The sequence below is a fragment of the Centroberyx affinis genome, unplaced genomic scaffold (assembly GCF_046629955.1).
Source record: "Centroberyx affinis isolate AG114_WGS23_722 - 3 ecotype Tasmania unplaced genomic scaffold, CSIRO-AGI_Caff_v1 ptg000121l_1, whole genome shotgun sequence".
Lineage (NCBI taxonomy): Eukaryota > Metazoa > Chordata > Actinopteri > Beryciformes > Berycidae > Centroberyx > Centroberyx affinis.
The window spans coordinates 108,242-133,203 of NW_027278822.1; the positions used below are offsets into that span (position 1 = coordinate 108,242).

The following is a 24,962-nucleotide window of genomic DNA, read 5'->3' on the forward strand; positions in this document are numbered from 1 at the left end:
TCTCCACATCTTGCCCTTTCTCTGAACGAGCAAACTCGCTATCTCTCTGCGTTGCTATCATTCATCCAGTCTGCCAAGCCAGGGACTCGACTGAAGACTCATTACAAGGCTGACTAGCTCTTGCTCTCTAGTCATTCTGGCTGCAGGCTTGCTCGTGCAAACTGGGGTTAAGTGAGTCACTAAATGGTTTGGCCTGTGATTGTGTGCTTATTGTAAAGGGCACAACCCCCAAGTCAGTCTGGGAGTCTCTCTGGTGCACCGCCAACAGCCCATAGGAGGCAAGTCGCTCTCAGTCATTTTAAGCTCTATAAACGCTCACACATACTAAAAAACACAAACCCTTTCTGCAGTCGTTCCCAGTCTCTTCATATCTGACCCATATAAAAACTTTGTAAGCACTCCTCCTTCTGAGAATTTGAGAGTCTTGATAGGTTAATGTCTGAATATAACCAGAGATGGTGTGATGCCGTGTCAGACACTGGTCTTTAACAGCTCCAGAAATCTCTGAGTCCCTGTTTTCCTGGGCTGACCTCTTGGTACGGTCGGACCGGAGGAAAACATGCTCCGAGATATCGACAATTTTTGGCTCCGGGCAAGGCCTTGTACTGCATGCCACATCTGGCATAATCATATTTGTAACCATAACAAAGATAGGAGGAGGTAAATCGAACACAGCCCCTCTCAGAGCACTTAGACTTTTGCTCAATGAAAAGCAAATTTGAGTTTCCTTTCATCACGTGAGAGCTTTCTGGCGTTAACAAACAAGCTCTCGTTCTCCCATGGAATCAGAGCCGGGCTCGTTCCAAGCTGGATGACCTCTCCGAGTCCCGCACTGCTCAGAAAACAAAGGACCATTCTATATTAGGCATCTTAAAACTCACAGTGTGAACAAAAATACACAGCAAGATGCAGTCATTCCGGTCTCTGACCTATATGGTAGGAACAATACATGTAAATCTAGATCTGTCAGAGAGTCGTCATCTGCCAGCTGCCAAAGAGCATCCCATGATGAGCAGAGATAAACAGCAGAGGCAAAAGATGCACAGTAACCAAGCAGGGTTGCAGGTATTTACAGCCAGGTCGATGTACAGACTGTGAAATGTACATAGCCTACAACTATTGATCATCAACCAGCAGAAATCCTGTATGAGTGCATGGATCAGAATGTACAGACAGGCTGAGAACCAGTGTTGATCTTATTGAGTTTCCTGCAGTTTACAGTAAACAGTAGGGTCTCAATAAAACTAGTAATTAATTTGCTCATAAGATGCTAATAAAACGTATTACAGTTAGTTGCTCAAAAAGACCACAGAGTTCATTCAATGCATGCCTCTGGTTCAGACACTTCATATCTGGGAATACAATAACATTGTTTACCAGTTGTTGACTACAACACTGTGACTCATAAAATAGGCATGGCCTCATAGTCTTCCAAGACATAATTTCTTTCGCCCTCCATCCCTAAACACTGATAACATTCCGTTCAAATGATGTTCACATGTATCTAGTTTGTAAGCAATTATAACAAGCAAAGGCAGTGGTTCCCAAAGTTGGGTTCAGGAGCCCCCAGGGGTCCTGGAGGGGTGTTGCACGGGGCAGCAAACCAAAATTAAATTTTCCACGATTATTTCATCCACAAGTTAACACTAGGAGACAATGTATAGGAATTTTTAATCAAATAGGGGTCCATGGTGCAATGCACATCTACTCATTCTTGCCATTAAAAAGTTTGGGAACATGTGCGGTAAGGCAGAAGTATGTGCCTTAAAATAGACTTGGGTTGAGAGACGACAGCAGCCAAATGCTAGCAAGGACTGTAAAACCAAAGCGTCGGGCTGCAGAGAAACAGATTTGAATGCATCGCACGAGCCTGTCAAAAGTAGTTACAGCCTCACGTCATCACGTCTGAAGTTCACCTTCAGGACATCGGCGTCATCGGCGTTTCAATGACACCGTGAACACGGTGCCGTCAAAAAAGATTCAACTTACCTTCGACGCTGTAATAAGAAAACATTCAAGCGAAGATCCGCGCTGTCATCTCACAGAACTTTTTTTTTTTTTTTTTTTGCAAAAGCGGTGACCAGGAAGCATTTTGCAGCCGCTGTCTAGATGAGATGTATCCCTCCTCTCTCCCATCTGCATGGTCCCTTCACGGAAGGAGTACCTCCCATCAACGCATCAGCTGTCGCCTTTACGCACCGAGTGACCACAGTTTTTTGTGAATTTCTTTATTTCTAAATTATTCCTTGCGGCTTCTGATTGATTTCTCATTTATCATATTTAATGCTATAACGAGTTACACTATAAATGGCAATATTCATCCTTCGAAACCGCTGTTTCTACAAAAAAGAAAGCACAGATGCTGGTCCGAGTAATCACCAAATTCATTTATCAATTATACAGCACTTAATAAAGCGTTTTGTCTCGTCCTTAGTAGCGCAAGGCTAATAACTTGGCAGTGCTAAGGCTGCTATTAAAATGACAGGCGTAGCAATATGCTCACTGATCAAATTAAGACTAGAGACCTGCTGCATTTCCAAAAAACAAATCTTTTTTTTTTTTTTTTTTTTTTTTTTTTTAAGATTAGATTAGAGTTTAGTGGTTGCCGTGGAGGAACTGTCATTGCAGCAGCAGAGATCAGAATATAGATAAGAATAAGACAAATTGAGAGTAGCCTATGGAAGATAATACAATAAGAAATTACAACAGTTGAAAAGATTGATAATAATACAGCAGTTAAAGTTATTGATATTGAAGTTTGAAGCAAGCGTGCATCAGTGGCTACTCAGTGGCTACTCAGTGGCAGGTGTATGATGGGAAAACGTGCCCTGCATAGAAATGTGTCCAGGCATAATTACCATATATGGAGGTAACATGCTTTAGCCTAAATGGTAAAGTTTAAGTGGATTTAGTATTGAAGCAGAGATTAAGGTATAAATAACATTTTATTAACATTTTGACCCTAATTATGCTCTGTGCATGAATAACTAGTAGAACCTAAAAAAGAGCAAATCAACATGTTTCAAGTTCCATGTTAACACATGCTGTGTAAATGGATAACTAATACATTTTAAATACTTAAGAACAAATCAGCAGTTAACACATTAAAGCAAAAACAAATTCAAATCTATTATTCTTGTTGTCCTGTTAACTGTGACAAGGTATATAGTATACATTTTCCGGTTCAGAAATCTAAGCACTACTAGGAGGAGAGTCAAACAAACATGAATTCACAAAATCAACGTCCTATCCATTGTCAATGGATCTCCAAAAAGTGTGTCTTAATGGCACATCACTAATAAGATTAAAGACTTGGTTGCCTGGTTTCTAGCTTTGGGATAAAGGTATAGGTGCTATCTGTGCTTGAGTTGTCTTGAAATAATATACAAATCCTGTTTTGGACGGATTTTCCTATGAAGTAGCATTGAAAGATTTAAAGATGTCTGCAGCTTTCAGATTAATAGAATTCTTCTTCCTCCATGCATTAAAAAATACTTGAATATTTCCATTCTGGAAGGAGTTTATTGCTGGACCCTCCTTGATCCTCCTCCCTCCTTGTCCATCATCAACAGATGTTCATTTGTCATGCTGCACTAACTATCTTAAACCCCAAAACGGTTTCTTTATGACTGTTCTGTGCAGGGGGACATCAAGAGTAATATTGTGAAACAAAAGCAAAGCAAAGCAAAACAAAAAAACAACTTATGATGGGGGATGATCTGATAGGCCTCAGGAAAGTAATTTTAACAGCTTGTCATTTTATTGAGCAGCCTTAGGGCCGTTAAATGAACGTCTACAGCTAGGATCTTTGGCGCTATAACATCCCAAAAACCAAGATCCAGCAGCCCTCACCATTTAATGATGCGTGTAACAACCAGCCATGCTGCTCAGCTTCCCTGACTCTGGTTCAAGACTCGCTGCTGTCCCTAGCCAATTTAAGACTACAGCAACATATACACCCAGGGTCCCATGACACAATGATTATGATACAAAACCTGTTGTTTACATGCAGCAGGAAACACAATCAAAGGCTGGAGATGTCTCTAAAGGCAAACATGGCATGTCTTGCTCGTGACCTCTGGAATATTCAGCATGTGAGAGATATGAAACAAGTGTTGAGGAAATGTGTATACACTGTAAACTGTGACCCCTCTGCTCTGGTGTAATCTGTCCGCTGGCCGGAGAAAGACACACGGCTCTGCGGAGCTTTGTTTCCCCAAGATTAACAATTGCTGATTTATGATCCTGGAGGCACATTGCGTTTGGACATTTTTGATCCAAAAAATATGTTCGCTCATCTTTACACACCCCGAGATAACTCTTCCAGCCTTGTAAAAATTCAAGCAGGGGGAAGCTCAGCAACAAACCATCCATAGCATGTGAACCCCAGCCAATGTGAAAGACAGCCGAGCAGAGTGGAGCGGTGCGGAGCGGAGGTTGGTACTCGCGTCCTGCGGTGGGTGCCAGCAGACCTGCCGTCACTGTAGGAGGAACACAAGGCTGTTGAAAGAAGGAAGGGAAAGATTCACTCTCTGGTCTCTGTCCATCACTCTACTCCTTCTCCCCACACATACATTCTCCTTCCAAACAATCTCATCGCTCCATCTATCATTCGTTGCTGTTTTCAGCGGGCTATCTCAGAGGCAGTCTGAGAGAGGGCCCGTCGCTATGGTAACCACTCCAGGCTCTGGACAGCACCCAGGGTTGTAAAAGTGAAGGGCCCGGGCCGTTACGACAGGGTCTGTTTCCTTCAGTTAAAGAGAGCAGGAGAAGATGTGTAAGCCCAGGATTTAGTGGAGGGGTCAGTGGGGGGAGACAGACGTCATCCAAGCCAACATTTGCATTCAGCTACAATGTCAAAAGAGTGTGGGACAGGGATGCAAACACTAACCCACTAGTCCATGGCCACTACATTTTAGACCAGGCTAGTGTCAAATTTGAAAGGGGGGTAAATGGAATTTAACATGGCTTCCAATTGAACCAACACAGCAGTCTGGTGTCTAAAATCCTTCCATCTCTAGTAGGGGATGAGGGGATGAGGAAGGGGGGGGGGGGGGAGTGGGAGACAAAGGAAAGGGTCAGTAGAGAGAGGCAAATGAGGAGAAGAGGCAATGTAAAGTCAGAGAGAGCAACAGACTGAAAGGAAACAAAAGGAAGCAGCCAAGATCATGGATGTTGTTTTATCAAGTTCAATTTGTCGACCGGTTCTTTCCTCCAAAATACACTATTACATCACACTGTGCGTGGGAAACGTCCCCAAACTAACACAGAGCTCCAAAGAGTCTCACTTATCTCTAACTGCCGCCTCCGAAGAAATTCATCATTACTGCAGCATCACTCCTACATCACTTGAATAGAGACGCTCTCTGTCTCATTACTGGAAGAAAAACAGAAACATACAATGGGCATTGCACTGCTTTTGATGGAAGATAAGTGCAAGGGGACAAGTGGTTTTGAACAAAAACTATGGAAACAGACCTCAGGTGCTGCCTTCCATCACACATTCATTACTTAGAAGAACTGCACCTTCTTAATGAACAAAATCTTCTCAAGCAGTTACGCTTCATAAATTGTTTTGATTGGATCAACATATTGATTACTGTCTTTTGACAGATTCTCATGAAGTCCAAATAAATCTAATCTATTTTGTTCTCAGATTCTCAGGGTTGAATAGTAATAGATGTCTATACAGTAGCAAGGTCCTATGGTTATGGAAGGACAGGCAAAATATGTTCATGTCTACAATTGGAAATCATCAGCTCAACATGAAGCAAGACCTCAAAAGCAAACTGTCTCATTTCAAGCTATTTCTAAAATATCTCCTCAAGAGCCTACTTCTAGTGAATGAAAGCAATACTTGTCTTGAAGCCTTTGAAGCCGTTTTGCTGACCACTGTTTATGGCAAAAAAGAGAATACAGTAACAAACCAAAAAACCCCACACTTTTATGGCAACCACAAAATATTTTATTCACATGAATGTATCTTTCACAGAGACACAGCAGGGGGGAATAGAACAACTTAAAGGTTTTCTTGGTATTCTACAAGTAACTTGTACTGTCTACCACTGGCACCATTTCATCTATTTCATGGTCTTCTACCTCCAAAATTAAAGCGCCCCAAAGATTTCAGCATGTTACAATGAGATAAATCAAACAAACAAACAAACAAACAAACAAAGCAATGTGGCTAAACCAATATGAAAACAGGCTGAATAAAGTGAAGGAAGGTGGGGTTCGTAGTTCGTACCCTGGAGACACTGTACGGAGTGAATCAAGGAGAGTGACAGGAAACCAAATTAATCACAACCAAGAGTAGCTGTCCTCAGCTAAATCTACTTTCCACTGCAGTCCGACATGACAAGAAATGACGAGAAAGGGAGCACAGTACTGGCTGTTTGAGGTGGGATTCAGGGGTTTTACAAAACCCGCAGGGGGGTTTCAGGGTTAGCCAAGCAGCTTAACTCCAAATAGCTCTACTATTTTCCAACGTTGATGTAAACAAGCGTGTGTGCTGATGAAGTGGCGGGGTGATGGTCTGCCTAAGCAGCATCCTCTATTGATGGAGTATAATCCCACTGTGTATTCTGTGGTGGGCCAGGTCCTTCTGGCGATGAAAACACCAGAAGAACCACAGTTGATTTTGGAGCATCATGGTCTTTTCAAGTTCTCTGTGAACATTTCCACATTGCGACATTTGGTTGGCAATGAGTGGAGTAGTTGCAGGAAAAAAACCAATAGAAAGAATTGCCTCTCCACTCTATTGATGAAAGACCTTCTGTATTTGTTTAAAAAGGCTTTTTGATTTGATTGTAAGAACTGTATTCATTTGTTGACCTCTGGCGTTCCATTCTCACTTGTTTAGCCATGCTGTAGGGCAGAGTTCGGGGCTGAGCTGAACACAGACGGGGCTCTCAGGTAGCGACAGAGGTGACGATCTGCACCACCTCCCCGTTCTCTCCCTGGATGGTACCCTGGATGGCCTCTTTTACCTCCATGTCCGCCTGCAGGTCCGGGGACACAGAAGACAGAGGAGGGGAGGGAGGAGGAGAGAGGAGAAAGACACAGGGAGATAAGAGGGAAGAGAGTTAAGTAAAACAAGGCAAAAGTAAACATGCTGTTGCCCACAAATAACGCAGTCCCCATCTGGGCTGATGGGTAACTAATACCGTTTGTCACCTTGTTTTGACCTGTACAGTCAAAGTACAGTCTCCTTACTGCTAGGGCAACCAGTGTCATTTTTGAAAAGTTGCACCATTCACCCAAAGTTTAAAAAAACCCGATCAGTGGTGTCTGAGATATTACACGTGAGGAAGGGATGCATGAATGAACAAACAGATGGAGGCTAATTCATAGTCTCCGCCCCAATTTCATCATGGGGGACAACAACAGTGAATGGAACAAATATGGAAGGAGCAGTGAAAGAAGGGGGAGAACAGGGAAGAAATAATAGGGAATAGATCGGAGAGCAGAGGATGAGAAGAGTGACAGGCGTAGAGAGACATGACAACCGATAAGCTATTTGTGTTTTAGGGCACTCAGACTGTCTCTGTGCTGTTTGTTAGACAGAGGGAGGTACTGTGCGGGTAAACCCCCTAAAAAGATGAGAGGTTCATGACTCAGTCCTGGAGGATGACCATGAAGAGTGACTCACTCCTTCCTCAAATGCACGCCAAAGGTTCCCTCAAACACACCTGCAGCTTTTAATCCTCCCTCCAGCCCAGTGTGCTGTCACTAGACAACAGCATTGACTGGAGCACAGCTGCACCACAGCAGCACACACAATGCAACAACACAAAGTTGGGCTGACATACTGTAACCATTGGTGGTAAAGGAGCCCAAGTAAATCTCATATGGATTAATGTTTTTAAGTGAGCATTTGAAACATCAGCTGTGTTGAACCACACCATCATAGCGCAGGCCTCATTCTCCATTTGGGAATGCTGATGGATAATGGATCCCTTGCCTTGGCTTTTCAAAGATTGCTATGGCATCTTGGAAGTGCTGTGCCCAGACCAGGGTATCAGTGCAACCTCGTCCCAGATTTAGACCTGACTTGGGGGTGAACACTCTTAAGTCAAAACTCTTTCGTAAGTTACAGCCAACCGAGGAAAAGCAGCCCTTGCTGTACAGAAATATCATTGTGTCTGTTGTGCACTATTTGATCTAGTTTGTGTAATGGAAACTATTAAATAAAGAGAAAGGAAAAATGCAGAGATAAATAAATACAAAAGCCTAAGTAATTTTTCAAGAACTTGTATAAATGCTACCATATGTTTGGAAACAGATGAGAGTGATTATCTCAATTCAACACTTTTCAGAAAGGGGGGAAAAATCAGAACTAAACTTCCTCTGACCTTTGAACTAAAAGTCATAGAAACATTTGCACACTATGAGAGCATAAACCCGATAGTGATAATAGCACACTGTGCCAGGCAGGCCAAGTCAGGTTTCTAAGCTCCCACATAGGACACTTCAATGTCCAATGTTTCTTTGCTACAGTACCGATGGGTCAATACTACATATGTATCTTAGTACCTTCCCAACCTATTTCATTGGTGTATCAAAGCCTTACACCATTTTGGACTGAAGCCTAATGCAATTCTGCTGTTTAAAGTTCAAGTAAGGTTTGATCAGTAGAAATCAAGTTGTTCACAAGCAGTTTCACTCTGTCCTTGTGCATGTCCATATGTCCTTACTGAACCCGAGCTCCGATGAACAGCAAACTGATGAATGATCAGACCTGGTAAACTTTGTTGATTTCTGTCAAGATCTGTGTACAATCAAACATTAGGAAAAAAATGAGTTCTTTATAGATCTAAAACCCATTCAAACGAAATCAGTCGAGTAAACACAGTTTGATTGCTTGCTGCGCCAAGCAAGATGGAGCACAGACTTCAGAATACAGTGCATGGGGTGGAAATCATTGTGAATGCTCATGAATTCACAAATAAATAGCGTATCAGGGTTCTGGGTGTATGACCTGCACCAAAGGAATTAATCTATATAGGATGCCTTAACTACATCCATGCTGTCAGGGGCAAGGAGCCCGTTACCTAGACAACAAACAACAACAAAGGGACAACAAGTGTTATCGACAGGGCAACATTTTAAATAGAAAATCCCAAAACCTGATGCGTGGCTGGTCTGGACATTTGCTCTCCGCATGTCTTGCAGGGAAGCGAATATGATCAATCACACTACAAACTGCAAGGAGATCCAAATCAGGATGGAACTGGTGTTTTACACAGCCACAAATCATTTGAAGGGCCAAGCTGTTTAAGGTCCTCTCTGTTTACACTGCCACAGCACGAGAATGCCTTTACTCACATCAGAAATAGAAGGTACCCATAACAGAATGTGACTTGGGGGAAAGTGAGCAGTAAGAAGAAAATGTGACATTTAACATGGTTGGGGAAAACAAAAGAAGAGAGAACAATGGAAAAGTGCTGTTCTTTTATATTCCTGGCAGAGCTCAGCTGACCACTTCAAAGGCCCCCGCAGTGGGTGCCTGTGCACCATTCTTTATTCAACACATGGCTTTTGCTCAACGAGCTCAACCATCAAGGGATTTAAAGCTAATCTACTAATTATTACTTTGCTTTTTGTAACACTCCATCCATGCATTTTATCACATTAAATTACTGTTTACACAAAACACCATAGGGACTGGGAGTTAGGTGCATTTGATTTAAGTGAAATCATGACAACAGGGCAAAAAGCAGACAGCATTGTACCTGCAAGTAGTTATGCTAAATTAGAGAAATTACATTCATATTTCAGTTTCAACATGACACTAATTATCAGCGAAATATTACAGAACACAGCCTCATTATGAAGTTGATTAAACCATTATAGTACAAAAGTAGGTAGGTGTCGGCTCCAGCAACCAGAATGCTTTGGCTGCTTGTCGGGGAAAAATAGAGAGATTCTGATCTCCCAAAGAGCTGTTATTAATACAGCTGGACCAGGACTAAGGAATTATACTCTCAGGTTCTTTCTTACGTCTCTTTGTCAATCTGTCACAGGCATCTCCTCTCTCAAAAAAATAAAATAATATAATAAAACAAATGCACATACCCACCTACCTGTATAACATAAAGAACACTACATCCAAGTTAAAATTTAAAATGATAATCAAATCAGAAGCCTGTTACATAGTTTAGTTAGTTTAGAACTACTAAATGTAATGAGTTAACAGATTTTACATAATTTGGCACCCAAAAACACAAATGTACAATGCAGGCACTATTATACAATATACAAAGAATTTGCTACTTGGGTTGGTAGAGTATGTATTTTTCACTACAGCGGAATCACATTGACTAAACCCCCCCCCCCCCTTTTGTTACCATATCCATTTAGCTGAGCAGTGAGAATGCCTCCCCAGCTCACTCCATCGTTAACCAGGACTTGTATCTGCTTGTTCAGCCCTTCTGCATGAGCACTCAGTATATATATGTAGTATATATATATATATATTAATGGCATCTCAGAGGGAACGATTACTGATCTCCTTCAGATAGAGGAGAAGAGGAGAGCAGGTGGGGAGCTCAGTTATTTATTATGGTTAGTTTCAAAAACAAACGCATGTGAAGTGTGATTGGTGTAGATTAGTACTAGGGTCTGTTTCACCTCAAACAGAGGGGATAGTTACAGGCCCTTGGAACGCTCCCCGGTTACAAACTATTTACATGTGTCTGTGTACACACACGTGTATGGCAGCTTGTTAAGAGTGTGGTTGTGTGTTTGTGTGCGTGTGTGTCTTTACCTGTACGGCAGCAGTGTGATCTGCGACGGGGGCTAGTTGGACGTACTGCACTTGGATGTCGGGGGGAAGCGGGGAGCCTTCTACTGCTGTGGCCCCCCCATCAGCTGATGCCACCGCTATCAGCTGAGCTCCACGTAAAACCTGGGACAGAGAGGGAGGGAGGAAAGGAGAGAGAGAGAGGGGGAAAGAGAGAGCAGGAAAAAGAACACCAACCATCAGCAACATATTCAGTGCATTATCAACACTAACATCCTCATTTCCCCTTCCTATAGCTTCGTTTCCCCTGTGTAAATGACAATAGATCTGAATGAAAACGTCCGCCTCGACCTCAACTAGCCTGCTAGTAGTTTAAAGAGCAACGATCTGGCCAGCGCTGAAATGAACTACACTCCACTGGAAATAAGAACCAATTTAAAAACAAACAGCAGAAAGCCTCATTTATGTTCTATCTGATGTGTTTATGTTCTTTTATTGATTACAGCCATCAGTGTGTACAAGCGCAGTGCCACACACACACACAAACCGAGTAACTTTGTGGCAAGGAAAGAGTCACGCGGTTGTATCCGAGTGACGTAAATAAACAGTTCACTCCCGCTTCTCTCACTCCCTTCTCCATCCCTCTCTCTGTTTATACATCAAGTTGGACAGGAACTTTATGGTCCATTCAATTCAATTATATTTTTACGAGTTTTGTTTTCCTGAGCTGCATAACATGATATGCTAGTTAGGCTTGGTTTTATTTGGTTTCAATTCATTCAAGTCACATTGAGAAAAAAAAATAATTTGGCACAGGATGGAGAGAGGGATCGAAGGGGGATCCTAATCTCCCACAATGTTGAACGTCAGCCAGGCGACATGAGAACGCGATGGTTTCAATGCAATAATTACAGAGCAGCGCAGTGCAGCTGGAGTGCTGTTGCGTATTCCTATAGCTTGTTGAGGTTATTCCTGTAGATAGGCCACAGCCACAAACGCACAGAGGACTGCATGTATGTAGCATACATACACTTGTACGAGGACACACACACACACACACGCATACGCAGATGCTCTGGGATTTGCAGAGCATTGCTGTCTAATTGGATAGCATAACTCGCATGTGACAACAGAGTAGGATTGTCACGATACTAGAATATATTATATTCTAGTATCGAATATATTGATATTCGATACCATTTTCGATGCCACAGGGGGAAAAAATGACAACACATTAAGAGGCATGCTAATTTATTTTTAATATATTAAAAATCAATTTTCAATCTTTTTTTAATATTGTTTTCATGTTAAAATATATTTTAACATGAAAACAATATTAAAAAAAGACAATATTTTAAAGTTGTCTGAGATCAAACAACTAATTTTTGATTGACAGGTGTCGATCGCCGTCAAGATTTGCTTTTTTTTTTATTGAGGGGAGTGAGCTCATACTGTACAAGCATGTTAAACATCATATTGCCTCCTGGCCTCTGCAGCATAGACTGTTAGCAACTACGCAAAAAACACAGAGACACAAACTAGTCCCTTAATATCTGACAACGCAGGGGGAAGTCGCAAATGGCGCAAATGAGAGAGACAGACGGACAGACACACGCACGCTTCTCCATAACGTAGGTCCAATATAACTCATTCAAAACTTTGACGGCAGATTACCCTGCTCTAGTCATCAGCCTATCAGAACACTTTTAGCTTGTTGAAGCAACAGATACCCACCAATGATAGGGACAAATCAGCAGGGCTAGAGTTAGTGGATTATTATTGACAGAATTATTTTAATCGGACATTTCAGTGTCCGGTCGAGCCTTCTGACCAGACCCGAACAATGCATCTGAAAACCGGACAGTCCGGTCGAAAACCGGGCATCTGGCAAACCTACGTGATAACGTTCGCTAGCTCTATGTAGCTTGGTTAGCTAGCTAAACTAAAACGGCTTATGTGCAGGGTACGTTAACGTTTATGATAAATGTTTAATGCTTCAGTGATGTTGAAACGGGATCTTTGGCTAACCTCTCAAAAATTTTTATAAAGACTGGGGTGTCGGTCCTTAAGGTGCTTCGCCAAGTGTGACGTGTTACCCCCCTTCGTCGGCACCACTCTGTAGCATTGTTTGCTGACTGAGGCAACAACCCAGCTGACTGCTAGTGAGAAGAGGGGCTGTGTGTGTGTGTCCGTGTGTGTGTGTGTGTGTGTGTGTGTGTGTGTGTGTGTGTGTGGCTAGTAGAGGCGGAGAAATGTTTGATTTTTCATTAAGAGAAAGCAATGCTGGTATCAATACTGTTGCAAATGAGTATTGTATCCGTTTCAAATTTTTAGTATCGAGTAAGTATCGAAGTATCGATATTTTTTGTCAACCCTACAACATAGATACAAATCTAACATACAATCATGCTGTCGACACAGACACACAGAAAGACAAATGGAGGGAAATGTTCACTCAGCTGTGTGCCTGTGCCGGCTCATTTTATTCACACAGAGGTCAGAGACCACTCTGGTAAGTGTGGCTCAAGGCTTTCCAGAAATAAGTTTAAGTTTCTCACAGGAGTTAGGCATTGCTGGTTTGAAATGAAGCCATGCCAACATTTAATGACAGCATGTTCCCATTTATGATTCTCTCTCAGTTTCGTGGCTCTGTCTCTGAACACAGGCCTCTCCTCTTCCTCTTCCAATGTCTCCTGTCTAGCGGGTTTCATGTGTGTCCTGTCTCTGTGTGCGTCAATGTATTTTGCGCGCTTCTTCTGCCTTGTGATGTGAGGTCTCCGTCTACAGCTCCGGTACAGGCTGAGACCGGCTGGGGACATGCCCAACAGACACTCAGAATTTGAGGGAGAATATGCAAGCCTGCAGAAAAACCCAAACCTCACAAACCTCAATTACAGATGATGTTTGTTGCCCCCTAACCCTTCCAATTCCTGAGTCCCAAACTCCCTCCCAACCCCCAGTCCGGCCTTGGCTTTGAAGTTCTGAGTCAGTGACGAGCCCCAAGAGTTCAGTTAACCCCCCAGTACCCACCGGCTTGCCTTGTCATCTACGAGACTTTGCCAATTTCACCACAGAATGTGCCACCTCAGCACCATAATGCACCAGGCCGAGCCGGCCCGATGGAAGACATTAGTACAGGCTGTCTCCCTGACTCACCCGATCAGACAACAAGCAGATGTCAAGCTCAGACATGGATAATAGTTGGGTGAGCTACAGTCTCAATGTGCAGGAGGACTGCAGGACCTGGGACAAATGAATCATAGCGTTGATGACCCATGAACACATTCACTGATCAATGGGAACATTAGCCTGGATGATTACAACGGTCATCAGACAGCGAAGGCGCACACACATACTTGAAATACACGCTCCTTGCCTCAAAAACAAACAACCCATGCCAACAGCGCCCAGTCGGAGGTCAGCTCATTGAGAACAGTGAGAACCCAGATGGATGCACAACCAGCTGTGTAAGTGTTTCTTCATAGGAAGCATCCATAGAGATACATCCTCTTCTCCTCTCTCGATCACACTATTCTCTTAATAGGGATGATAAATAGCTTGTGCCAAGTGTGTGTGTATGTGTGTGTGTGTGTGTGTGTGTGTAAACTTGCAGGCATAACAGTTTGTCTGTACGGTCCAACTGCCAACTGGTGTATCTAAATGAGTGATTAGTGAGGTTCGAAGGATGCTATGGTTGATACTCGAGACAGTAAACTTGTCTCATTCAATTAGATTCTGAACCTCCATTTGAGAGCAGTTTGCATTCTCAGCTGTGTGGAGCAGCACACAGAGGCACACGGAGGCATTTACAGAGTTGGAACGGTGTGTGAGATCTCTGCAGCGATTACACAGGAACTTCCCTGGTCTACATCCTGTCCCACGCCTCGCTTTTTCAGAGCAACTCATCTTCACTATCTGGGCCTGATACTGTTACACTTGGCCTGAAAGTGAGTCCATCAAAAACATTCAGAACCCAAATCTACACTCAAGAGAAACGTCCACTAAACACAAACTAAATAGTTTGCTTGGAGGATACAAGTTGCCATTTTATTTTTTTGTATATTTTATTATTTCCTTCTAAAATAAATCATTGATCAACACTGTATGATCACGTTAAGAATGCATTGATATGTTTGGCCACCAAATTATAGCAGGGAAAAATGAGTTACAGATTCTAATTAGTAATGATAATTAATTCAAACAATGGGACTTGACAACTTTGTATCATTATGAAACTGGATGGCAACAATGCAACAAAGGGAATCACAAAAATGGAACTAGGAAAGGTTATATGAGATAATTTATGTATCTTGTAGATTAGGTGGTATCAATACATGTTGTCTATTTTGGTTAAAATATAAACAAATCAAGGCATACCTATGGAGAATTTGGGACTTCTCAGTATATGTTTAATAGGAAATAATGCATTATACAACAAGAGAAGCCACTAAGAGGGCCTTCTTTGAGCAGATGAATCCTCCCACACTGGGCAAACTTTACAATTTCGCCTTGATTGCTTAACTGCATCAGCTTTCAACTAAGAGCTGAGATGACCGACTTTAAAATGCAGCCTAATATATTAGATTTGACATAGTGAGCTCAATTTGTCAGAACAGGGCCAGTGAGTGGATCTTTACTGCATTAGTTACTGTTGACCTCCAGGTTTTAGGGATCGGAGCCCTTAAATAATCAGCGTTGGCTGGCTGGCCACCCCCATGCTGGAGGGCCACAGAGCAGAGAAGACAAGCAGGATTAAAGGTCTATGTTACAAAAGAGCAGTACTCGCCCCTGACAGACAGAGCTGGAGCGAAGAACGCTGAACAATCAAGAGCATCTTAAATTCTCTGCAGGCTTTGCTAGTTGCTATGGCCTTCTGAAAAAAGAAAGAAAAAAAATAAATCTTTTGCTGATGCCGTAATGCTTTCAGCAGTAATGGATCCAGGATACTAAAGAAATACAGCAACGAGAGAGGGAAGACACAAACCCGAAAAACAACAGCAGCCTAATGCAGAAAACATTCATGATTCCCAGATTGAAAGACAATAACCAACTGCATACACAAGGATTTTTACCCAGCCCTCAACTCTGTCTGAGCACTTTAAAATGAACTTGTTCTCCTTTCACTTCATATGTAACTAGTTAAAATTGAATGATGAGGGATAGAACAAAATAAGGGTTGTTCAGAAACAAGAGTGGCTTTGGATTCCTATCTCATGCAATCCCTATTAGCTATAATCTGTCAGTAATGTGTACAACTGCATCAGAATCTCCTTCAATCAAAAGCAACTTTTTCCCCCCACCATGCACACACTTGGTACAGCCTGGCATCGTTTCTCAGCTTCAGAGGAGGTCTCAAACTCAGCTGTGCATCGGCTGATGCTATGAGTCACCCGCTCAATGTGCGTGTGTGTGTTAAAGAATTTGCTTCACCCTTGTCTTCACTGAAGTCCATTGGGATCCCCCATAATACACCCCCCACTTCTAGACAAAAAAAATCCATATATACAAGCCGTTTTTCTGTGCTTTAATAAAAAGAAAAAAGAGGCACACAAATCTGGTTCCTATCATTCCCAATGGAATACCTCCTCTCCTTTCAGATCTTAAAAAAAAAAAAAAAAAAAGCAGGGAAATGAAAAAAGAAACATTTGGACTTTGGAGTAGCTGGAACTTCCTCCCTGCTTCACAGCCGTCAACAACATCTGCAACTGCAGCCCTCCTGAGCCTGGACAGATGTCCAGGCTGAACCACTAGCACAGAGGGTGGGGACTAAGAGCTGGCTGCAACTTGGCTGTAAAGATGCCCATTGACATACTGGTGTTTTGAGTCCTTGATTTGCCTTCAGTAGACTGGGAAATGATGAACACACTGGCCTAATATCAATGTCTCACTACAGCCATCAACCAGTTATGTCTTACATTTTACCTCTAAGGTCTATTCTCTTTTCAGCTGGGCCTCAGTTCACAACATGATTTAATGTACAATAGTGACTTTGTGATACGGATTACAGAATGTCATAAATTAAGCTGGACTAGAAGCCAAACAGTCTTTGGCTGAACAAGTTTAAGGTAGGATACTTGATTCCTCCTTAATATGAGGAATAGTGTTTTGTTACTCTGGCATATGACTGTGATATTGATTTGTGAATTCTGTCACTCATTTGCAGTTGTATGTCTACGATAATGATAACTGATATTACCATACATTAGTCATATAACCATCTGCTCTCTACCTGATACTGCTTCAACTGCAAACACCACATTGTTATAAATCTGCATCAGTCCTGCAGGAACCCTGACCTTCCTAATCCAGCCCGCTGCTTCCCATCTCCACCCACACCATGACACTGTTTCTACACCAGAGCTCAACACCTGCATTCAATCAAACCCTCCCTTGCATCTTTGCACTGCAACTCCCACCAGCAGACTGGGAGTCAGATTCAGACAGAGCTGAGAGAGGTTTTATGACAAAACCAGCATGACTTCAATTCTGATCCAGAACCAGCAAATCAAAAGAGGACTGATGACAAAAATAACAGCCGTAATTAAGAGTTAGGCCCCGAAAACGAAAAGGAAGAAAACTCCAGCAAACACTTTTCTGTTCTCTAGCACAAATCCAAACTTGGCCTGCCCGATCAACAGAGGCATTTTTACAATGTCGGTAAATTTCACTATTTCAGACGATGACTTGATCATGTTTCTAATTATCTTTTTCAATTTGATGGAGCCAGATGATATGATATACACAGGTTGTAAAACTAACTAGCAAAATATCACACCGCAAAAAATATCCATCTTAACGGGTCATTTAATCTAGTGTTGAGCCAGTCAAAAAAATAAAAAATAAAACAGTGAAAAAAATCTGACAATGGGGTGAGAGAAGTTCACTTTTCTTGAATCAAGCATAATTTTCCTAAAACTAGTGGAGTGATCCATCTTATTTTTTGTTTTGTTTCCAGCTAGTGAAACGACTCAAACTGCAAGAAAATGCTGCAGTACACCCAAACCTCCAAATGACCCCTCATGAAGAGAAGTCAAGGGGTCCCAGCCACACATGCACCCGGCGCGTTTGATGCACAGCAGTCAAGAACGCAACAGTCCAAGCTCAATTCTCATATCTGCCATGAAAGACATGTGTCATCTGACATCACCATATAACCCGCTAGTCTGTAAGTCATTGAGGCATCACATCTGTCAGATCCAATCATCTTTACTGTTGCTTATACGACTGCTAGCATCAGTAAAAGAGGACACAAATGAGAATATTCAGAGGACTCTCCTCGTCACGCTTGTTTGCGTCAACATCCATATCTGTCTCGTCTCGTCTCCTCTCTGGCCCTGTTCCTGTAAAATTATGTCAATGGATGTCTAGATGGTTACTTCTGTAGCTGACCCTGGACTGGGAGGGGAGGGGAGGGAGGAGGGTGAATTTCTCTGCGGGGGATGAATAAACTATCACAGTATAGACGGCCCATGTCTGAATCCTGCTGGAGGTGAAACTGATGGAGCGATAGAGTGCTGTGGGTCTGGAACTGATGAGGTAGAGCTGCGCTGATGGTGAGTCACAGTGAAATACATCTGAGACATCTGGTCCTTCTTACTCACACAGCCAATGACCCTGAGCTCTGCCCACAAAGACAAAAGAACACACCACTGGGGGTGCCCTCCTCTGTACTGCTCTGAAACGACACACACACACACACACACACACACACACACACACACACACACATTCAGACCTAAGGATTCCCCGATCTATGACCCTTTATCTCCAGGCCATGATGTCACAAGGACACAAAGCAGACCACTGCTCTCTTGAAACAGGATCCACCGCTGCTAGACCTCTAAATCCTACACTGCTTACGTACATTCCACATACACTAAACATTGGTCATAAAACATCTTGTTTGTATCTCTCTTTCATGCCCTCTCCCACTCCCTCATTTTTATCCTCCCTTTTTCGCTCTGGATCACAGGATTCTCAACAACCCCTCGCACACTAGAAACAACATTCTTGAGCAGAGAGAGAAATAGGACAATTGAATAACTCGGGCTACAGGCCAGCAGTTTGGTTCCAGAGCAAATCACACCCTAATTCTGTGAAGTTAACCCTACAGACTGTTCAAGCATCTGCTTTGTGTGTAGAACATGACAAATCAAGAGACACTGACCTAAGGCGCCAGACCTTACCGAAGCTAACTCACCACAGGCATAAAAGGAACTGATGTCTCTGGCAGCAGTCACACATACACACACACACAACATTGTGAGTTCACACAGACTGCCAGTACAGCATGAGTTCAGACAAGTTCAGATCAAAACACCTAAAAGATCCACACTGTGCATCAAAGCTGTCTTTTCCTTTGCCTCTAATTAATTTGTTCCCCCTTCATCTCTTCTTCTCCCTCAAGCACTTCTCTGCTTTAGTTTCATATTCATCCTTAATTTCTCCCTTTTTGGCTCCCTTTTTCTCATCCTCTCCCTCACCGACCCACCTCCCTCTCCCTCTCCCTCCCTCCACTCCTCCGCCAACTCCTGCATACCCCCTCTACTTCCCCTGGTTCTGGTCTGGTTCTGTGTTTACAGGTCTTGGCAGCGTGGCCGGAGGGACCAGTGCTGAGCTGGACCCTGTGTTCTGTGACCCAGTTCCCACACTGACCCTGAACAAAGCAGCTCAGGATGCTCCAACAGATGCGACGCAACATGTGCTGACAGGAAGGGAATGCAGAGGCTCAGCTGGGGGAGCCAAAAGAAAAGTGGATCAGAACTTTTTTGGATCAGAACCGTTTACTCTTGACAGTCACTTCTGAAGCCCCCAATGGGCGGCAGGCTGGTCCAGCATCAGTCAGTGACGCAGGCTTGGATGACAGGGTCAGTAAATTTGGTAGAGATGTTTATGACTGTCCCTTGAGAAGAGATGTGTTGGATTTCAGACTGAGACAGCAGGGTTTTAGAGTTGTCTGACAGGGAAGGAACAGTATGAACTCTGCAAGAACTAAATGACACTGTGAACAGTGCATGTGCTGCCCTTCTATCATTTTTTAAGATAATTAAATAATTGTATGCATTTTTTTGATTGTACAGATATATAGTAGCCCGTTGCAGTTACATTGTATTCGCCTTAGCCAGCTAAACTACCAGGATGCACCCACTTCTATGGTTTTATGTGGCACATGGTACCATGCGTTTGTTATTTATCAGTAACAGAGTGTGTATGTGTGCCCGCACGCAGGAGTGAGAAATTGCTGTCTGATTCACATTTGACTCGTCTCAGTTTTCAAGAACGGCATAAAAACTTCTCTTCCGGACAGACTCTCCTTTTGGCCCTCCTCTCTCCATCTTTTCCTCTTTCTCCCCTCCTCATCAGTCACTCCTTTCATCTCCCAATCCTCCATTTGGTCTGCATCAGTGCAGGGTTAGATCACAGCAGAGAGGCAGAGAGAAGGGCACTAGATAAGAGGCTATGACAGACGGGGAGTGCAGTAAAAGACTCGTTATTTTATAGTTTCACAGGCCTGCCTTCTCTTTCGTCAGCATGAAAGGGTTTTTATGGGATAGCAGAGATCTTTGGATCCAGCTTTGCCCAGACTTTCAGCTGGCACAGTGGCACAAACTTCTGGGCTAAGCTGGCATAGAATAACATAGAAGCGGATACACAAACATCTGCAGCTAAACTAAACACATCTGATCTGTACACAGGCGCACAGACACACAAAGTGAGTAGTGAGTAGAGCACTGTGCTGCTCATAGCAAGCAGTAAATCTCCAGTGGCAATACAGAGCAGGATGGGTGGAGAGAGGGCAGATAGAGGGGTCAGTCTGCAGCCTTCACAACATTTTAACACTGCCTGTCTCCCCAACTACAGAGAAACCTCCATTCCTGCTGCCAATAAACCTGGAGAAGGGTTCTGACCCCTTATCCTTTAACTAGCCCCCAAATCCTTTGACTGGAGGTCACTTCTTTCCCACTGAAGAACGTTCTCGTCCCTTGCGGAGCATTATGCAACAATAAGCAGTTAGCCTACCCACCGGACGCCAAGATACACTCAAAACACACACAACAGACGGACACGTGCACATGCAAACGCCTGCCCCACCATCCTAACCCCACACCGCCAGGGGGCCACCCAGCAGCTGTGAGCGGAGGAGGGAAGAGGAAGTGAGATGAGCTGAGGGAAGCACCCAGCTGCTGCCAGAGCGGAGCGTCTATCTATAGCACAGGGAGATGAAAAGAAGACAGAAGGGAGAGGGAGAGGGAGGAGAAAGGGAGATGACCCCAGAGAGAGAGAGAGAGAGCTGTGAAGGGAGGAGATATGGCAGTGTTCCACTATGATGTATAGTGTAGGCTAGGTTACACCAACATAGCCTCAGCACTATCCCGCCAGATTAGAACAACAATGACATCACACATAGTCATCTTGGATGTAGGCCTCTCTGTAAACAGACAAATTAGACATGTAGGAAAACACATATCGGGATTAAGGCTGATCTCTACTTTGCCTGATGGTTTTAACAAATGCTGGCCCATGATACAGTATATAACTATGTAACAGTATATGACTAATCAGCACACGATAAAAACACAATATGTGTCATTAATATGCAACCATATCTGGTCAAACTGATACTTCTCCTTCAATAACTGCTATTACTAATATCATACTTGGTTGGGTCCCATTTCCCTTGAGTGTCTCTGATCTTTCTGGGATTCATCAGTTTTAAGACTTGGCCTAATCCCTCTCATATGAACAATGCTGACAGTCCGCTAGAGCCACTCCTAACTCCCTCCATGGGAATATGCAAGCGAAGAGATGCTGCCATTGAGAGGTAAGAGTGTGTGTGTGTGAGAAAGTGGGTGTGAGAGAGTGTGTGCGTGTGTATGTGTGTGTGTGAAAAGCTAGACCTGGAACATGAGGTTAGAAGAATAAGTCATTGTGTGTTTGTTTTGGCACTGGACTTGTATCATTTTACAGACACAATCAAACTATGAGCTAAAAAGAAAGAGAAAATAAAGGGGCTTTTTATTGGACAAGGCTCCCAGACACTGCCAAGGGAATAGAGGCCTTTGAGCAGTTCCTGGTTCTTACATACTGGGACACTGTGGTGCTCTGAGAGGAACTAAAGCCTACACACATCCCACACTGCAGTAGGAAAAATTGACTTAGTGTACACTGTCATTTGTGAGTGCATGTGGTACGGTATGACATCAACACCGTACAGCATGGTTAACCCGGATAGAAATGATCTAAAACTACATAATATATACAAAAAAACGTTTATGCACTCTATGAACCAAGTTGTACAACTGCTGCATATCTTGTGTTGTGGCACAAAATCTGAACCAGAATTTGGCCAAAACCTGTGCCAAGATCCTAGAGAGAGACAGAAAGGAATGCTGCCGTCAGGCTCTGTGAGCAGGTCATCTGAGGACACAAGTATGCGTGCGTGTGTGTGTGTGTGTGTGTGTGTGTGTATGTGTGTGTATGTGTGTGTGTGTGTGTGTGTGTGTGTGTGTATGCGAGAAGAGGAGAACGAGGATGTGGGGTGACTACCTCATAATCAATTGAAAACACATATCCAACCAAACAGCAATAAAACAATACAAACAACAAAACAACTCATATAAAGCAGATGCATTCACACACCGCAAATACACACACGCACACAGCTTATGGCGCCTAGAACATATGAGCGAATTGGATTATTGAGATCTTAATCATGATTATAAAAAGAACAATAGAGCAGCCGACTGCACATGGGAGCCACTGTGGTTCCAGGGTTTGATTGGAGTAGACAGTGGGTTGGCTACTAACTCTTTCTTCATCCCACATTTTGAAGCATTAAGTAGAGAGGGTGCTGATTATCTGAGTTGTCAAGAATAGCCTCCATTGGCAGTTCAGGAGTAAAACAATCCCTCTATTGGCCCTTACATAAAAACACCTGTCCTAATAGCATAACGCAAAACAGTTTAACCACCAGACAGGGGAGCGTGAGAAAGAGCTTCCTCCCCTAAAGCTTTGCTTCTAGACGAACATGATGAAATCATGAATATGAAATAATGTGCCGGTCTTTGTGTGCCCATATGTGACCTACAATGGTCACACACAGGCCTGCTCTGCTTTGATCGAGACTCCCTTGGATCCCAGAGGCAAGAACAGAGAAACAGGAAGAGCCCTGGGTCCAAAACATCCAACAAAGACAGAGACAGAGGAGGGGAGAGGAATGAAGAAAGACATAGACACTGGGAAGACACAAAGAATTGGAAAAGTCTATGTGTGTCTGTGCATGTGGTTGTGTGGATGCGTGCACGCGAGTGTGTTTGACTGTGTGTGTGAGACCGTGTTTGTGAGTGTGCATGCATGTGTGCATGAGAATGAATGAAAGGGAGACGGCTTTGCATAGAGAGGGATTTTTTCCCTTGGAGGACGGAAACAGGAATGGATGAGGGGACAGGGCTGATGGAGCGCTGCCTGTCCATATCCCTGCATGTCTGTCGGATCAGCAGAACAAACAGCCAGCTCAGACAGTCCAGAGGCTATGGGGTGCTGATGGAGCTCCATCAGACAAGAGTCAGCTGTGGAAGATCTGACGAGGACGACTGTATAAAGCTGACAAAGGCCTGATGACCGGCTATTTTTATACCGCAAAACCACACATATTTACCACTAATGTTATCCAGTCTGTATTTGTTAAGTGAGTATTTGCAATTTATGCACAAAATCATGAAAAGTGCTGAAAAGACAGGACCACGGTTTATCATGTGGAACATGGTGCAATTAGTGTATTATTTGTAACTCATGTTTAGTGTGCGTGTGCGTGTGTGTGTGTGTGTGTGTGTGTGTGTTCTTACCTGTCCGTCCTGTCCAACATGAACCTGGTGGATCTGGAGGTTTCCCTGCAAGATAGAGGAGACCAAAGTCATGACAGCCTGATGACATATCATACACACAGAGACATTTCAATCATCTGTCTATTTAATGAAGGGGTTGGAAACACCTTACTTGTGCAACGTCAAGCATGTATTAAAGCTTCAAACGCGCCTACATAAACATCACAGCATAATGAGCAGGTAAACATATATAGACTGTAAACATGCAGAATATGCAAGGCGTTTTGAGTTCAGTGCAAAGCATTTTTACATTGCACAAGTAAGCTGCTTCCAATCCCTTTATTTTGATTATATTGTAAATTATATTATTATACTGTTTTTTGATGTGGATATTTTAACATCACAACAGAAAACAGGAGGCATATAAAAGACACTTTCTTGCCCACTGCCTTTCCTTCCTTCTGGGCATACCTGTGTAGGCTACTGAGTATGAAGAGCATTTTGCACATCTAACCTAGCAACAAGGTGAATTAAAAAACTTCAGCCCATCCTTAACCCTCCCAGACCTCATCAGCAATATGTGGCATGACAGTGGCAATATCCGAACAACATGCCAGTGTTGTAGTTGGAGAATTCTGAGTATGCATGGTTTGACAGAAGAGTGTTTACACATCATTACAAAGGAGTGGAAAGTAGATGCAATGTCCTTGGATATACGTCAACTATTCTGTCATTTCTGGCTATATTTAGACCCCTGTAAACAAAAACAGAAACACACTCGCACAGACACACGCACATCCCAGCAGTCCCATCAAGCACAATGACCACCGTAAATACTCTGCACACCCACATCGACAATTACAAGACCACATGAGAGAGGACATCATATAAGCCCTATTTAGCCTACCCCAACTTTCAGCTGTTTTCTCTTCCTAATTGTATTTCATGTATATATCCAGTGCTGTCTGAGCTGCCATATGGACAGGGAGCAGTGTAATCTCTCAAATAGCTCATTTCCTTTTCAGGCACGCTAAAACCAATGTCTTTGATGAGAGGGGCCCGTTCCTAATGAAAACACACTCTGTGAGTGGCAGTTGGGAGAAATGGGATTTTGTTGCTAAGCTTTGAACTCCAAAAAACAAACAATATCATGGAGTAGGAAGGAGAGAAGAGAAGAAAAAAAAACTTTTCTGGGCTCAGCCACAAAGAGCAGGAAAGGCTTTAGAGCTTTTCTGCCTCCAATTCACTCTGTCTCTCTCACTCAATCGTGCATTTCTCCCTCTCAGTGTGCTTTTACTACATCTGAATAGGAAATGAGAAAAACACTTGGTCAAGGTGTCAATTGCTTTTGCATAAATGTCATGCTCTTGTGCATGCGTGGCACACGTCATGTG

The 24,962-nt window shown here is 43.1% G+C and overlaps 1 protein-coding gene across 1 annotated transcript in view; it reads right to left on the reverse strand.

Moving 5' to 3' along the window:
* Positions 1–5,952: 5,952 nt before the first annotated feature.
* The window catches only part of banp (BTG3 associated nuclear protein), a 32,997-nt gene continuing 13,987 nt past the window's right edge, over positions 5,953–24,962 (reverse strand). The window contains exons 11-13 of the mRNA XM_071528482.1: positions 23,590–23,634; positions 10,769–10,909; positions 5,953–7,001 (exon numbers count right to left, since the gene is read on the reverse strand). Of these exons, the coding sequence (XP_071384583.1) occupies positions 6,912–7,001; positions 10,769–10,909; positions 23,590–23,634 (276 nt within the window). The 3' untranslated portion in view covers positions 5,953–6,911. The remainder of the gene's footprint in view (positions 7,002–10,768; positions 10,910–23,589; positions 23,635–24,962) is intronic.